Genomic DNA, 15,541 nt, shown 5'->3' with positions numbered 1-15,541 from the left:
AAAATAGTGCACTGTAAACTGAAATTATTTTAGTACTGGTCCGGAACTTCAAAAAAGTTTAAGGAAGGTGGCTTCTCCTTCCTTCCTGAAGTGTATAGAAGGAGTTTTGTTTCTGACTCTGATGTCAGTACATGACTGACACTTATTATAGACTGTAGTGAATATCAACATAGGAAAATTGAAAAATACAGTGGCAAAGTAAATTACAAAAAGAAAGCAAGATAAGGGAATGCAGCTAATAGAAAGGGCGAGTGTCATACCTGGGCCCCCTTTGCTGTCCCCTACCAGTGATGGTATGTATCTATCTATCTATCTCTGAAGAGTGCATTTGTCAGCTTGCAAGGCATTTGGGACATTAAACCATTTTGAATGAAAATAAGCTTCTAAAGGCTTTCAGTGCTTTACAGATTTTGCTTTGGTTGAGACAAGTGATCTGCACATAAGTTTGTGCAGCTCACAGAGCTGTAAACTGCCTTTGAAAATCCCCCAAATGCCCTGATCATTCTTTGGGTTCAGATTGATGCTGTAGTTTCTTGACCTGAGTAACGGGTGCCCTTGGAAGAAAAACTGTAGGAATCCTGCAACGTTATACATAGTTTTACTAAAACTTGTAGTAGACATAAAGCCTTTCACCAGAGCCCCAGCTTTGCATCTCAAGACTTCAGGAAGACAGCCCATAACTTTATAACTGAAAAGTAAATAGATACCCAGCAGTAACTTTATAGCTGAAGAGTAAATAGGTACCTAGCATTGACTTTTTTAACTTTGGAGAAATTTTTGGTCACCCTGATAATAATATTGGTGAAGAGCTTGAAAAATACCTGAGTTGGGAGCACTGGATGTGTTGTCTCATTCATGGGCAGAAATCAATATTTTACCATGTCTGGTCATTAAGGTTTACTGAGCTATTACACTTGCTTATTGAACGTTATTTTCTAGGGTACCTCATGTCATTTATAAATGTACTCATTGTTTATAAACCTTGACAGAGAAGTCTTTTCCATTTCACCATATCCCTTCATCTGTTCAGGTTCTCTCTTGCTTAAGGTCTGTTCTGTTTAAAAGTATACAATATTTAGGAAATTTATTTTGGGAGTGGGGTGGAAGATAAAGCACCCTTCTCAGTTTCTATTTTTTAAGCCAGGAAGCAAAAGCCAAAGTCTATGTTCCCTGGTCAAAAAGGATCAGAGAGTATGAAATATCTCTCATTTTGTATGCTGAGAGCTTTGTGGAATATCTCCTGGGCTCTAGCAATGTCTCTTCAGGACCTGACTGTCTGCAGTCATGCATGCTGGACTATCACCTTAAAACACAGATAAGAGTTAAATGAAATCGGAAGCAATACTGTGGCTGCTCCAGTTAGTATGAGGGAATATGGAAAACTTACCTGTTTCATTGCTCCCAAAAATGATATATATGAGAATATCAGACATGCACAGCTGAAGGTTGCAAGAAAAACAGTGAAAGCACTGAATTGCAGTTCTTGGCTTCTACCACTTGTTGAAACAAGTTTGTCAGTTTTGACTTACAGCACCCATCTGAGACTAAACCAACCAACCAGATATCCTCATTATTTTCCAGATTTGCCAGAAATATGTTGATGCATTTTTTTTCTAACCAGCTGTCCCAACTGAAAACAATAAATTCATTAAATAGTACATAGATTCAACAGAGATGTTTCTTTCTACTTTTCTTGCATTAAGAGTAAAGAATGCAAGTTTATAGTTTTCAAACTGTCTTAAGCAAGAAGAATCTTCCACTCATGGTAAAACATAAACCTCACAATAACCATGCTTGAAAATTTTTCTGGTTAACAAAATGCAGCACATCAGTACAAAAAACAGTTCTGACAGGCTGTGTTGATATCAGCAAATGTTGTGGCAGAGTGCAGGTAGGAACTTTATTACATTTTCTGCCAAGTTTGTTTGATGCCTTGCTGCAGGAACTGTTCAGTGTTTCCACTTTGAGATTTACTGAGAAACTTAACAGGAAAAGAAGTGGGATTTTTCCAGTTGCACCATAACATGGTAACTTTTCCAAACCTTGAAATATTTCACTTCGTTTTTCTGGTGAGCTTTATTTAACATTAGTGTCTTATGCCATCCCTTTTAATCGGGTGATTTGGAAACAAATTAAAATATTTTAATCTACAAGTCAGCAGTTAAGCAGGACTTGGGCCAGTGTGTTCCAGAGATGGTGCCAGTTCTTGGGTGAATAACCAGTCTGTAGGTGGAAGCTCTTCAGTCTGTAGATAAGAGGTTTCCAGACATGTTGTCTTCAGTACTCACCTTGATCTTATTTTTTGTAATATCTGTCACTTTTGTGTCACTATTTGGAAAAATTTTGACCTGTGGTAGATTGAAGTGCAGACAGTTTGTAAACCAGGTGGGTTTTTCTCTTCACTTCCATCGAATGGAAAAAACACTCTGATCTCTGTAAGACTGCCCTTAATATGGAATATTCAGATCCCATAAAACTTGTGTTCTGTTTCTGTCGTACACATATATCAAAGTTGGACTGTGTGCGTCTTTGCAGTATGCTGATCTCATTATGTTGTTGATTGTTTCTGCAACTATGAAGATCAGAAACATTTTTCTCTTTTGAAGTTTTGGGCAATCATTTGCATCAGCGGACTTCCATGTGTCCCAGCCTCTTGCACCTTTATGATCAACCAGGAGACCCTTGTCTGATCTCTTTCCTTTTGCACCACCAAGTTCTCCCTCCACTCAGCACTCAGATAAGCTTAGTCACTTCAATGCTTTATGGTCTGGGAAAAAGAAAATCTATAGCATACCTATGGGAAGCTATGGTACTTCAGAAATGGGACAATATAAGCCCGCCTACCAATAGGTAATATTCTGGGTTTATTTTTGGTGGCAGTTCCAGTGGTGCTTTAAGCTCAAGGCAAGGCAGCCAAAGGTGTTGCACAGTTTAAAGCCGTGACATTTAACTAGAACACAAATGTGCTCTTTATTTGTAGCCTTTACTCTGCTTTGAAAGTTTAATGGCATGTTTTTTATTTTGTGTGTGGCAGAAATTCCAATGTGTTAATATAGCTAGTGGGCAAATTAATTTAATGAAGTCTTAATTTCAATATATTGGTAAACTTCAGTTATAGATACTTGACCTTTTGAAGAAAAAATTTGAGTACAACTGAGGACTTCCATCATGATGAACTAAAGATGGGGTTTCTTGGGGTTTTTGCTTTGTTTTGTTTTTTACATTTTAACTCAGGAGGAATATCCAATTTTTAATGATTGTACAAGTACTAACTGATGACTGTAGTGGCTGCTTGAGTGTAAAAGTAAAATTACATTTTTATTTATATATACATATGTGTGTGAGTGTTTAATTCTGTTTACAACTTGAAAAAAAGGAAGACATGCCAGTACCTAATAAGTGTACTTATATCTAACATTCATGCTAATAATATGCTGGTCTAATATGTCACTATTCACCTAGATGCTCTGCAAAGTTGGCTAGCTTTTCTTTAATTTCAGGAGTTTTTCTAAATATTGCTGCTGGAAATTTCAAGAGTAATTTTGTAATTTAGCAGACTTTTCGTCCTGAATCTCAACCAGCATTAGTTTATAGTGGGGATTTAGCAATAAATGTGCTTTTCTCTACTCTCAGCACAAAACCTGAGGTTAATTTTGCTGTGAAGTATCTTTAGGCCTTAATTAAAACTGAAGTTACTCATCCTGGTAAGAGTGCCCAGACAGACAATGCCTACATGTCCTGATCTATTAAATTATTGGGTATTAAGAAGTGAATACTGCATGTAGTATTTTTAACTCAAAGCCTATACTGTATATATGCAGTATTTTAAGTTAATAAACAATTGCACTGCAGAAGGAGAAGTCAGAATTGGAGAGTGTTGTGTTAAACACAGGGAAAACGGATGAAGTATGAGAATGTTTTCTCATGCTCAGTATTTTTTGTAATGTTTTTTAAATATGTTATCATACACTGAAACACTGGTACAGTGATCTGTGTAATGGAGCTGATCATGAGCTAAAAGACTGCCTTGTTGCAAGAAGATTTTACAAGCCTAAGCTGAACTGGACTGAAGTAGTTCAAGGTCCTGTGGTGAAGTCATGGAACACTGTCAAAGCATGTTTTCTTACACAGATATTAAGTACATTTTAAATTAATTATTTTTTCTTGATAGCAGTATATCTACTGCATGTTATATTTTATTAGCATTGCCTTATAGATGCTCATGGTAATTTTCTGTATTTCTCTTCCCCCCCATCTTAGTGGAATCGGTCGAAATTGGCCATGGGCCTCTGGCGGCAGCAGCATTTTGGCAGAATTTGGGACTTTGCATCTGGAGTTCGTACACTTGAGCCACCTGTCTGGAAACCCTGTCTTCGCTGAAAAGGTTAGACTATTCAGTCAAGATCATGTTGTAAAAGATAAATGACGTGTTAGGAGACTAATACCTCTGGGGAGAGATTTGGATTTTCCTCAGTTGTAAGTATTTTCTAGATGTTTTTCTAATCACCTTGACATGGTTTTGCATTATGAAGTCAAAAATCTCTTCCAAAATCATTGTGATGCATCTTCTTGTATATAGCACTTACCCAGCCCCATAAAACATACAATGTCTGTTTATGTTCTAAATTAGTATCACATTAAACAATCAGACCATAGAGCTTTCTTCAGTACTTCACCTGAATGTTATGAAAACAAAAATTGACATTGTTTTGGGGATCGTATGTGGTGCCTATAGAAAGCAAAGCACTGTGGCCGCCTTGTGTGATTTCAGCAAGTTTAGTCTTCAAAGTGCTATATAATATAACTGCTGTCAGAGAGGTCAGAAAGCCCTTCCATTTTACTGACCTTTGAGAAGTGTGCTTTGAACTTTCTTTGGGGGAGGAAAAAAAAAACAAAAAGCAAAAAACCGCCCTTTGACAAAACAGTTGTTGTGCTTACTAATTCTTCCAAAATTTAATAACATTGTCTTCTGGATACTTATTATTTACATGACTCATGGAAAGCAAATCCTCTTCTCTGTCCCTCAATTGCCACCTAAGCAATTTTACTTTGCTATTATTTGGTGTGTAAATAGTCAGCAAGTCCTATTCTTTATAACACACAGTCCCATTTGTCTTTTTTTTTTTTCCTAATTAAAACTTCCATTTGTTTTGGTTTTGTATACTTACTGCAACTGCCCCATTTTAGCTAAAACTGATATTATCTATCTAATAATCTAATTCATAATGAGACTCCGTGTATTTAGGAGTAGGTTTAAAAGCAATGGTCAAATGAATATTAATTGTACCAGATTTAAAGGACTGAATGGCTTTGCTGCAATACCATTGTCAGCACTGGAATAAATATTGTGAAACAAACTCCCAGTGTTTTAAATGTATTTAGGGGTGAATTTAAACACAGAGTTTCTCTTAAACAAACCTCAACTGGGGGGAGGGATTGGGAAGTGGGAGCACTCAGGAACAGCCAGAAACAAACTTACTAGATAACTTAATTATCTCTTGACATTTATGGCAATTTAATGTATAACATCTGTTCTACTAAGAGACAATTAATGTGTGATGAAAGTGTGTATGTTAAAAATCCTAGCCTGTGGTTCTTTTCAAAGTAGCATCGAGCTATAGATGCAAGATGCTGGAAATCTGTTTATGTAAGCTGCTCTTAAAACCCTTTGGAGATTTGATTCCACAGTGCTCCGAGGCAAGCCATGCTGGGGCTGGTAAGCTTGATAAAGAAGAAGAAACACTGGAATGAGCTTTGCCTGGAAGTATTCATAGAAGAATTCATTAAATGAGGTCCAGGACTCATTGCAGTCTGCATTTGGGCAATGACTGTTAGCAATGTAGTGTCAAGATGCAGAAGGTAGTTTGTGTACTGCAACACAAATCCTTCTGCAGCTTGGTGTAAGGTAATTTATCTTCTTTCTCAGCAGCTAGTTCACTTGCTCTCTAGGCATTCAGGGTGTTATAATGAAGCTGTCAGTACCTTTTTGTTACAATTTCTGGTCTGTAGTGCTCAGGGTCTTCATTCTCCCAAGTTGCTACATTTGCTTTTTCTGTGAATGTTAAAATTCAGTATAAATTATTTCATGTGCTCTTCAATGGATTGTGCTGCTGGATGGCTCCAGCTGCAGAGCATCTGGATTGTAATTGTTTCCCCAGGCCTCTCATTTGTAGTGAGCTCCTTAACAGTGCCAGCAGAGTGCTCAGGGCTGCGTGGGTTTCTGCAGGGCAGGCTGGCTGTATGAAGCTCCATTCCAGCAGTGCTCTCCTTCCCAGGCAAAACTGCTTTACAATTCACTTCTGCATCTGAACTAGGTGACAGGCTTAATATCTAATACCATTTATGGTTTGGGTTTATGAGGAATATAATGCTGAAGTAGCTGAGCTTAGTTAAGGCAACTAGCCTCCGTGGATTTCAGTACCCCATGGAGGGGCAAGGTACTCTGTATGGAAAGTTCTGAACTTTGGAGCTTGCTTTTTTTGTTGTGTTGTTTCATTGCCAACTCTTGACACAGAAATTCCAGAGTTTTGAGGAGCATATTTACCTGATGGTATGAGCTTAGAGGATCTTTTTTAATAGTAATATGATTGCACAGAGGTGTTCTGGTATATGTTTTGAATAAGACTATTTTTATTTTTAGGGGTATTTGTACTTTAAGACTTTTGTACTGACACTGTTTTATTTTGGTGGGAAAAATAAATCTATGCTCAGTGTTTTGTACCCTTCCAATAGGTGATGAATATTCGAAAAGTTCTAAATCGACTGGATAAGCCAGAGGGCCTTTACCCCAACTACCTGAATCCCAGCAGTGGTCAATGGGGCCAGCGTAAGTAGATCACTTCTTTGGTACTATGACCTGTATATCAGTGTGCTTTTTGCAGTCATTAATGCCTTTCAGTCACTGTTATGTGTTTTGGGGTTTTTTTTTGTGTATATATATATATATATATATATAAAAAGAACTTTTATAAAGTATAAAACCTCACATATATCTGAGGTTCTATACAGTATAAAAGATACTACAAATATAAAGATAATAATCCTTCTTGCTGTGTTTTAATATACTTGTCTTTGATCTTTCAGTATGGCTTATGCAAGCAGGGTAATGTCTTGACTATGTATCATTTTGGAAAGGAATTTGTAAACTACAAAAGTCTTTTATTCAGAAACCTAAAGTGCTCTCTAAAGTAGCTGTTTAAGGAAACATTATCAGCTCATCTGAATCAAATTCCATATTTTTAGAGTGGTGGCTCCCCTGAAGATTAAAAAAAAAAACAAACCACAAAACCAAGACTTTCCAGTTAATACCAGCTGTGATTTCTGTTGAAGTTTTATGCCAACAACTGAGGAAGCAAACTAAACAGAACTGTGTCATGGCATTAATTCCCTTGGAGCCATTACTGGAGACACCAAAATTAAAAGGGAAAGAGCATAATTAAATGCTTGAAGTATTTGAACTTCTTAGCCCCTTCCCGATGACTGAGCCTTTTCTTGTTGTACATTGCCTTTTATAACGTTCATAACATGTTCAAAGCTTACATATTGTGCAGGGTCATGATTTTAGAGACCCTGCTTCTATTTCCACTTTTCCTAGTTGGGTCCAGTCTACCACCTTCCCAGTCATGTGGCTCAATGTTTTCATATTTTTTCTCCCCTACATTATTGAAAGAAAACAAGCAAGATATGCTGTCTTGATCTGAAAGTACATGGGCAGATGAGATGATCCTGTAGATTATCAGTGTTGGAGCTGGTAACAGTACAAGAGAGGGAAAGGTCTGGAGATGGTTTTGGATATAATAGCTTGTTTAGGATGCATCTAAGGTGGAAGTGAGGTTCTGGAGTCCTTATGGGACTGGCCACAGTCTGGAAAGATAATTTTCACAAAGGCAAAGAAAAAATGTTTTATTAAATAAAATATATTTTAGAATGCCTTGTATCACACTCTGAATTAAAAAGATGTCCAAAAAGTTTGTGCTGCTCGGTTGTATTGTCCCATTAAGGCAAAGGCTGTTTCCCTTTATGAATTAGAAGTATCCTGATAATTTAGAAAACCTTCTAGTCTGCTATGCTGTGAGGCTTCCTTCAGGTCACCCTGCCACAAGGCCTGTGGCAGCTCAGCATACATAACCATCAACTCCAGTTGGCATGTTGGTATAAACACTGACATCCATTTACAGATCTGAGAGATGTGTGCCCACTTGTTACCCATGGTGGTTTAGCACAGCTTTGTAAAATATTAAAGCCTCCCCCTGGCAGTGTTGCTCCTACAGCAATAGTCACTGGGTTTGGTTAGAAGGCCACCTCAGCATCTGTGAGCCAGGTCCAGTTACCTCCTTCCTCAGCTTCAGTCACAGAAACTCAGCTTTTTGGTGAGTTGCAGGAGAACAGATCTTTCTAGTGACTGACAGCATCAGTGTCTCTGCCTTATAATTTTTAAAGCAGTCAAATAGTTATTCTGCCTTATGGTCTTTGCCATTTCTGTATTTTTAATATATCGTGTTTTATGTACTCCTCATTCACACTAAATGCCAGTTTTTATTGGCATGCACAGGAAAACACAGTTTTTACCAGCTTTGCTTTCCAATAGCATGTAGTATTGACAAAGAAATAGCTTCCTGCACATGCAAATGATGGACATGAATGCTGTCAGAGGTCAGCCCCTTGCATGCTGAAGCAGCAAAAGCAAATTCAGTTTTGTTGCATCTCCTCCAGTTCAGTTGCCTCTGTTCACGGACACTGATTTATTATTTTTTTTCCCATAGTAAATTTGAGATTGCTTTTCTAGGCTGTTTTCAGTTGATTACAACAGGAAACAAAAACAAACCTAGACTCTTTAATTTGTACAAGACAGAAGTATTATCTCTCAAACATCAAGTGGGGACAGAGGAATAGTTTCTGAACAGTTCTTCTCTAGCAATGCTGTAACTGTGAAGGACACTGCTGGATCACTGCCATTGTTCCTGTAAATTCATTTAGCCCTTGTTATTTTGACAGTAAACTGACAGTGATTTGCTGCAGCGTGCGTCAATTGGATTTGTCTACTGCAATAATGTATATAATAACAGGGCTTATTATTGATGAAACTGCGCTTGTGCTATTTAGCTTGCAAATGTCAGAGGTTTCTATGGTAATTTATTTAGGAAACCGTAAAGGTCATTTAAATGCTGCTGTTCAAAGATCAGCCTTTGATCATAGAGAATGTTCTCATTTTTTTCAAGAAGCCTCTTTTCCTTTTGGATCATGAACATTTAATTAAATAAATGGTGTATTCTCTCCAGAAATGTAATATATCTCATTCAAAAGACAGGGATGGGGGGGAAGACGTTTATAACTCAGGTTTGATGGTACAATGTATTTGTTAGGCAAAGGGACAGGATACATTTGGAAAACTAAATTATGTCACAGGCTAGTGGAGGAAAAACAAACTGTTAATAAAGTTTGAATAGAAAAAAGTTTATCTTCCAGATTTCCATGGCTTTGCAACTTATTCAGAAAGGAGGTAGAAGGAGGCATTCCATGAAGATACTAAGGAATTTAAAAATAAATTATCTGTTCTTTTGAATTCCACCAACAGAGGGATAACTTTGAAGCTAAGATCAGAATTAGGCGTTGGGAAGTGTGAGCTCTATACCACTAAACCTCACTTTACGAGCCTGGATTACCCCATGCATGTTTTGCTTTTCCCATGCCCAGAATTTTGTGATATGACTTACGGACTTGCTGCAGAATATATGTAACCACATCTGCATCCTGGATGTCTTGGGTGGAATTAGTTGACCCCTTCCTCACTGCAAAATTAGTGGTTATAAATGAGTAGCCCTGGTAAAGCATTCTGAAATCCTTTCACTGAAGACTCAATAAAGGCCAAATCCTTCAATATTACCAGGCAGCACCAATTTAGACAAGAAAACCTCTAGCTAGTGTTCATAGTTTAATGGAGCTTAGAGAAACAATTTACATATACATATATATAGAGAGAGAGTTGAGTATTTCATATGTCTAGGGGATCTATGCTGAAATCGTGGTAGCACATTACCATTTTGCCAAGAATCTTTTAGGCTCCTAGAGAGCAAGTAAGTGCAACCTTGTGTGAGCAGCTGAGACCGTTGCTAACTTTCACATCACTGGTGCAACTGACATCGAATGGTCTGATCTGTGTGGTGTTAGTGTTTGCAGGGTCACGTCCTAAACGTGTGCAATTGAATAATCACAGCATCCATGGTACCAGATCATTTCACGTAGTAAGCATAGGGCAAAATAAAGCAGTGTGATAGCAATAATCCTCTGTAGTCTGAAGTCTTTTTTTTTTTTCCCTTCCAGATCTACTGCTGAGTTCTGAGCGCAGCCAGATGTTCAAAAATGTAGTATTATTTTTAAACATATGGGATGGCATTTTGAAATGCCATTAAATAACCTGAAATTCAACTCTGCAGTAAAGAGCTAAAATGTTTTGGCCTTTTTTATGAATTGACTTAAATGAAGCATTTTCTACTTTTTTTCCTGGTTTTAGAATAAAAAAGAACTTAGATTAACATATTTTGTATAGGTTAGAATACATGACTAGATGTTAAAAGAACAAATTCTTGTTTCTTTGCCATGAATCCTGTGGCACGATATTAAATAACTATCGAGCTTTAGCTTGATGAAAAACTTAGCAATTAAAGAAGTCTCTGTCTATACCAGTTAGGTTCATCCTGAGGTTCAAAGCTTACATTTATTAAAAATTGTTGCAGAAAGAGATCATTAAATGAACTGTTTCAAACTGCAATTGTATTTTATTGCCCAGGCTGAAGATGAAATTACTGTTCAATCTCTTTCTTCCCTTTTAAGATCACGTCTCCATTGGAGGGCTTGGGGATAGTTTTTATGAATATTTGCTTAAGGCATGGCTGATGTCAGACAAGACAGATGAAGAAGGCAAGAAAATGTATTATGATGCTGTTCAGGTAAATAAGATATTTAAATCTTCCTTTCCATAATAATCTAATCTATAATAATCCTAATAACACAAGCTCTGGGGACAATATGAGAGATTTATGTCTTTGCCACCACACTGTGTTTTTTTAAAGAATTAGTTTCTCTTTTTAAAATACTTCATCAAATATAAATGCTAGAAGAACACAGATACTGTGGGAAAGGGAAGAGTCTTGAAGCACAGCCATTTTTTTTTCCAGCTGCAATACAGTCACTTCTCTCTGACACTGGAGAAGCAAAGTATAAAATATGCAACAAAAAATGCCTCTACAAGTAGTTCCCAGATAGATGTTCAATTCTTTTTTCCTCAGTCTTCTCCAAATATATTCTTTTTGTCCTTTTTCTTTATATCCAGGAGGGATTCCTTTCTTGTCTTTCAACCTCACATTTCAGCCATTAGAGTGTTTTGATTGTGGTCAACAGAGGGATCAATATATTATGGTAGATAATTATAAATGAAAATAGAAGTTTTTGTTGCACAATGACTTTTTGTTACAAGAGGCATATATTTGCCAGCTTCTGTGAAATAGCCAATTATTCAAATTGGACACAAGGGAAAGTTTTCAAAAATCAGAATTGTTCATACTTACATTTGTATGTGGTATTTTATTTATGATCCTTTCGGTCTGCAGTTTGCTTCGTTATTGATGGTATTTCTTTAATATGATGTTTTGGGAGAAATAATGGTTTTGTGAGACCAGATTGAGACTTGAGAAGTATTAAATTTAAATTCATATTTACAGGCTTTCCTTCTAGTCTTGGGCAAATGACCTATTTTCTCGGTTCTTTGCTTTCATATATATACATATTAAAAAAGGAGGATAATATTACTTCTTTTTTCCCCATCCTTTCATCTGTTTTGACTGGAAGCTCTCTAGGGTCAGGACTTTTATCTCTTATTAACTCTATGTATGTACAGTGCCTCTGTAGACAAGACTTCGAGATGCTAAGCAATATCTTCTTATTCTTTCATACATCTTGAAATGCGCTGTCCCTGGTGAAGAGACATAAGTCTCCTTTTACTTCCCATACCACAAAAAGTGGTGACATTAAAAAAATTCAACCCTGGCTCATTGCAACTATCTTTTTTTTTTTATTAGAGAGAAAAGTCATATGTGATGATTTGAGGGAGGGTGTGATCTCTGGTGGCAGTAAATTTGACGAACAAGTATCCTCTGCTAAGAAAATCCTGCCTTTAATTTTGTAAGTGCAGATTTGGATGCAGTCAGCCTCATTTTCACCACTAACATGGTTTCAGCTTCAGAGCAAGAGGTGGATTTTAAATTAGGTTTGAGTGCATTTGAGGCTATAACATAAGAACAGTGATACTGTAATAGCTCAGCCATTAGGTTGGCAGCCAAAAAGAGAGAACAAAGTGTATGATAATACATCAATTCATCTTACTATGGAAGGCATTTTGAAGCACCTCAAAGCTGCTTCTAGTCTTCTACTTCCACTAGTTTAATAACGTCAGATTTTTCTTTTAAATACATTCTTACACAAGGCAAGTGCCAGTGCATAGACACATGTGGTAAAAAAAGGTGCTTTTTCAAGTACAGCTATTCTGGAAAACACCGCAGATAGAATATCCCACATGTGGTGTGACCATCACCCTTGATGACAGGACCGTGAGCACATTACCTCCCATCCTGCTAGGGAGCAGCAGGGGCACGTTGGTCAAGCTGATAACAGAGAGTCCAAGAGAGCCCAGTGCTTTGATGGCCAGCACCAGGCTGCTCCTAGTAAGGCTGAAGGTTCACCTTCCACTGACTTGAGCACAGCTGAAGTGGGGGACATCAGGAAGTCTCGCTCACCTTACGCCACACAAGCAGGTGTGCTGCCCCATGTCACCTGCACGGTGGCAGTGTGCCTGTGTCCCTACTGAGCCAACCCAAACTGCCCAGCGTGTGGGGAGCTACCTGCTGTTGGCTGGTCATCGGGGAGGTGTGTCCACAGGTCGTGCAGCAAGAAGCATGGCTTTGTTTAAGCTCACACCTTAGCTACACTGGGATAACGACCTCCCTTGGTACAAAAGTTGTCACAAACATCCTGAGGTCCCCACAGGGAGCAGAAGTGGTGATGGCTGCCACATTGCGTGGCCAGTTCTCCCTGCTCAGGGTTGAGTTGGGGAAGCAGAGTTGCCTGGTCAGCATCCATCACCAAATGTGGCAATATTAATGAGAGAGTTTGTTTGAGAGGGCCAAATGATCACTAAATATGTGCTAAGTTTCTCCATGCCGCTGGTTGAATCCAGTATTTTCTGAGCGATGACATTCATGATCTCTGTTTTCTATACTGAGGTACACCTGTACCAAAGCTGAAATTGTACATGCAGCATGTTGAGGTACAGCTTGATGTTGTAATGTAGCTTGTTCAGAAAACAGCAGGGAAGTTGTGGTCTCACAGAAACAGCAGACTGTTTGGGCCCCATTGAGATGCCAGGTTCTTCACTGGAGTAACTACCTTGTTTTGAAATCCATCCTGCTACTGGCTTTATTGCTATCGATCCCTTACTTATCTAAATTAAAGCTAATTTAAGTGTCTGCACAAGCTGCAGTCTTTCTTTATGACTAAGTCTACACGGTTTGGGCATTCTGAGTCTGCTTCATATTTTCTGAGATAAATTTCCCCTGATGGTTTCAGAATCTTTTTAAGACTACGCCAAAGGGAACGGCATGATTATTCCTGGCCGTTCAGTCCAGCACATACCCACCAAATTCTGAAAGAGCGATGTGAAGGTTTGATGTCTAATTCAATATCTTCCACTATCCAGAAACCACAAATGAAAATATATGGTGAGTTACAGTTCACTGTGAAAAGCTGAAATTTATTTAGACAAAGCTTTGGGGTTATTTCTTACATTGTTCTGTAACTTATATTAAAAACAAAGCATTCTTTCTATTATTCTTTCTATTAGAATTTTTGTAGCATCTATGGATTGATTTATGGCTTAAGTTAAAAGCAATAGCTAAGCTGTCAAACTACATTTAAAAACTTTTTCTGTTTGCCATGAATAAGATGCGTAGTTGACTGCTGCCATTTAAAGAAGAGTTTATTTCTAATGGGAAAAGGGACGGAGTCCTGTTTTGAATGCCAGAGCATAATATGTATGTATTCATAAGGCCATCAGAGGGATTCATAAACTCTAGAATTAGTACAAAAAGACAAGTGAATGTATTTTTAATGTAAATTATTCTTCTCTTTTGAAAAGCAATGCATATAATATCCCATTTCACATAACACAAGAAGTAAGAGATCTTCTTAAACTGGTTTGAAGATTATAAAAGGGCTGAAGCACCTCCCTTATGGGGACAGGCTGAGAGAGTTGGAATTGTTCAGCCTGGAGAAGAGAAGGCTCCAGGGAGTCCTTATAGTGGCCTTCCAGTACTTAAAGAAGGCCCACAGGATAGATGGGGAGGGACTCTTTACCAGGGATTGCAGTGGTAGGGCAAGGGGTAACGGTTTTAAACTGACAGAGGGTAGGTTTTGATTAGAAGTTAGGAAGAAATTCTCTACTGTGAGGGTGGTGAGAAACTGGAACAGGTTGCCCAGAGAAGCTGTGGCTGCCCCCTGGCAGTGTTCAAGGCCAGGTTGGAACTAGATGATCTTAAGGTCCTTTCCAACCAAAACCATTCTATGGTTTCAATGAATATCATGCAGCATTTAGTTACAAAACACACATGTGTTCAGATTTTAGTCATATTTTGAGGATGTAACTGCCCACAGAATAATCTATCAGCCTTTGCTGGTATCCAGGACAGGAACCATCCCACTCTTTTCAGTTAACACAGTTGATCTCTGAGATGCAATGAGTAGGTTTAGTAAGAGAACATTATAATTTAGAGCAAAAACGGGCCTTGTGGGTTCACTTACATCTAGTCTAACAACCGCAGTATCACAGCCAACTGCATCAAATCCTTTGCTCTTGAATGTGTCAGCCCTCATTTTCTAAGCTGAGGGGCAGTTGTCCCACTACTCCTGTTTATAGGTTGTCTCACACTTGATGTCTGATGGTCTGGTATCTTTTCCAGATTTTCCCATTATACTTATTTATGGCCATTGCTGCAAACTTTGCATCTTAAATATTTCTTCTCTCTCTCTGACACTGCCTTCATCCCCTCCTCAGTGTATTTCTAGAGAAGTGGCATATCTAAAAGCTGTAAAGAGATTAGTAACTTGGCCCAGAAGAACCTCACAGGAAGAGGGAGAATCCCTTGCCAGCACTTGCCAAGCAGCTCGGTTCAGTGCAGCCCACGGTGGCCCCATGCTATCAGAGAGGTAAAGCCACTGCGATCTGCAGTTTTACCTTTTGAGAAGGTAGTTTACTTTTGGACATTTAGATTGTTTAGTTTTTCTTACTAGGTAACAAATGCTCAGAAAATTGTGACAAGGAAACTAGTGATATCTGGAGAAACTTGGACATGGAAGTAGAAACAATGGAAATATCAAAAAGAAGAATAGGTGTTGTGAAGCAGTGCCACAGCCATTCTCTGCCAGATTTCAACAGCACTCCTGAAAGCCTGCTGCTAGGCTAGGTTGTGTGATTAAGGAATGCAGTAACCTCTTG

The 15,541-nt window shown here is 38.2% G+C and overlaps 1 protein-coding gene across 1 annotated transcript in view; it reads left to right on the top strand.

The window, feature by feature from the left end:
• Window positions 1-15,541, top strand: part of MAN1A1 (mannosidase alpha class 1A member 1) — a 150,666-nt gene that overhangs the window by 114,675 nt on the left and 20,450 nt on the right. The window contains exons 6-8 of the mRNA XM_074896214.1: window positions 4,261-4,384; window positions 6,733-6,826; window positions 10,831-10,946. Of these exons, the coding sequence (XP_074752315.1) occupies window positions 4,261-4,384; window positions 6,733-6,826; window positions 10,831-10,946 (334 nt within the window). The remainder of the gene's footprint in view (window positions 1-4,260; window positions 4,385-6,732; window positions 6,827-10,830; window positions 10,947-15,541) is intronic.

The sequence above is a fragment of the Athene noctua genome, chromosome 1 (assembly GCF_965140245.1).
Source record: "Athene noctua chromosome 1, bAthNoc1.hap1.1, whole genome shotgun sequence".
Classification (NCBI taxonomy): Eukaryota; Metazoa; Chordata; class Aves; order Strigiformes; family Strigidae; genus Athene; species Athene noctua.
This window is presented reverse-complemented; position numbering and strand designations above follow the sequence as displayed.